The sequence below is a fragment of the Dreissena polymorpha genome, unplaced genomic scaffold (genome assembly GCF_020536995.1).
Source record: "Dreissena polymorpha isolate Duluth1 unplaced genomic scaffold, UMN_Dpol_1.0 chrUn003, whole genome shotgun sequence".
Taxonomy (NCBI): Eukaryota; Metazoa; Mollusca; class Bivalvia; order Myida; family Dreissenidae; genus Dreissena; species Dreissena polymorpha.
This window is the reverse complement of record NW_026273317.1, coordinates 93,510-95,000: the sequence shown is the minus strand read 5'-3', so window position 1 is coordinate 95,000 and position 1,491 is coordinate 93,510. Positions and strand designations below refer to the sequence as shown.

At 38.1% G+C, this 1,491-nt stretch overlaps 1 protein-coding gene across 1 annotated transcript in view; it reads left to right on the top strand.

Moving 5' to 3' along the window:
* LOC127863237 (kyphoscoliosis peptidase-like) overlaps positions 1 to 1,491 on the top strand; it is a 2,112-nt gene extending 621 nt beyond the window's left edge. The window contains exons 3-4 of the mRNA XM_052402623.1: positions 35 to 154; positions 265 to 1,491. Of these exons, the coding sequence (XP_052258583.1) occupies positions 35 to 154; positions 265 to 1,210 (1,066 nt within the window). The 3' untranslated portion in view covers positions 1,211 to 1,491. The remainder of the gene's footprint in view (positions 1 to 34; positions 155 to 264) is intronic.

Sequence of the window (1,491 nt, the reverse complement as noted above, 5' to 3'; positions counted from 1 at the left end):
ATAAGGTATTTATGATTTCACCCTTTTGCTTTAGGTATGACATCGAAGGTTTACTTGGACAAAGACCACGTGCACCAACTGACGTTTCATCCGTCATGAAAAATGGACTGAGCGTCTGCGAAGGTTACGCAAGTGTTATGGAAACTGTGTGTAGGTAAGAATATATGGGTACTTATGTACCCATTCCTTCTAGAATGAAATGAGCTTACACAAATATATGTTTAAAGGCTAAGTTATTAGGTTATAATTGTTCACCCTTAACAGATCTGCAGGCATAGAAGTAAAGAAACTATCAGGGTTTTCAAAGGGACTTGGGTATAGTACTGATAAGAAGATAACGACTTCATCAGCGACAGACCATGCCTGGAATGCCGTTCGTCTTGATGGGAAGTGGTTCTTATTGGACAGCACATGGGGAGCTGGTTATTCGGACGGGCAGACATTTATTAAAGCGTTCGATGAATTCTACTTTTTGACCGACCCGGTCATGTTTGTTAACGATCATTTTCCCTACATGAATCATAATATGTCTGAAAGCATGAAATGGCAACTACTGAAGAACCCAATCTCGCTTGAGCATTTCAACAACAATGTTCAGCTCAAATCACATGCCTTTGTTTTAAATGTGACACCTGTAAGTCACAAACGTGGACATATTGTAATGAATGATGAAATACAGCTGATATTTAAAAGCCAAAATATTCTGCGGTTCAGCGCAAGACTGTCGCATTTTGATGGAAACTCTTTCCGCGAAATGCTCAATTCAACATTTGCAAATAGTAAGAGTGGAGTGAGTTTTATTACGGTTCATCCACGTATTGTCGGAAAATATAGACTCGACATTTTTGCACAACACCGTACCGACGAAGGGCGGTTACATCAAGTTGCTGTTTATAGCATTCAATGTGATAGTGTCAAGGACTCGACGTTTGAATTTCCAAAGGTTTTCAAATCCGACTACACTGATGAGTGTCAGATTATCCAACCCAAGAACGCTCGACTTCTGGCTAACAGTGAAGTCGTATTTGAAATAAATGCTCCACATTTAAATTCAATCAGTGTTAACGATGAAATGTTGCAAGGAAAGGGAGGAAAATTCCGTGGTACAATTAAAACACATAAAGAGGGTGTATCATACACTGTGAACGCGGTATTTCGCGAAGGTTCTACTACACATTTTCGTGGAATGTTTCAGTTTTACACATGTTAGTGATTGAACATGTGGTAGGGTGCACTGTGTGAACAGTGTGTGCAAATTAAAGACACCATTTTACGTTTTGATATGTATTTGTATTTTATGGCAGTGTAATGCTGCAGTGTTTATATGTATTTATATGTACACGATGATTTGTGAGAACATTTGTTCATCATTTAAATAATTATTAATCCGTAGTGACATATGATGTCGATATTGAGATTGACAATACACACCATGCATGCTATTAAAAAATTTGCATTCTGCATACAATACGTATATGTACTGCGGTTCAA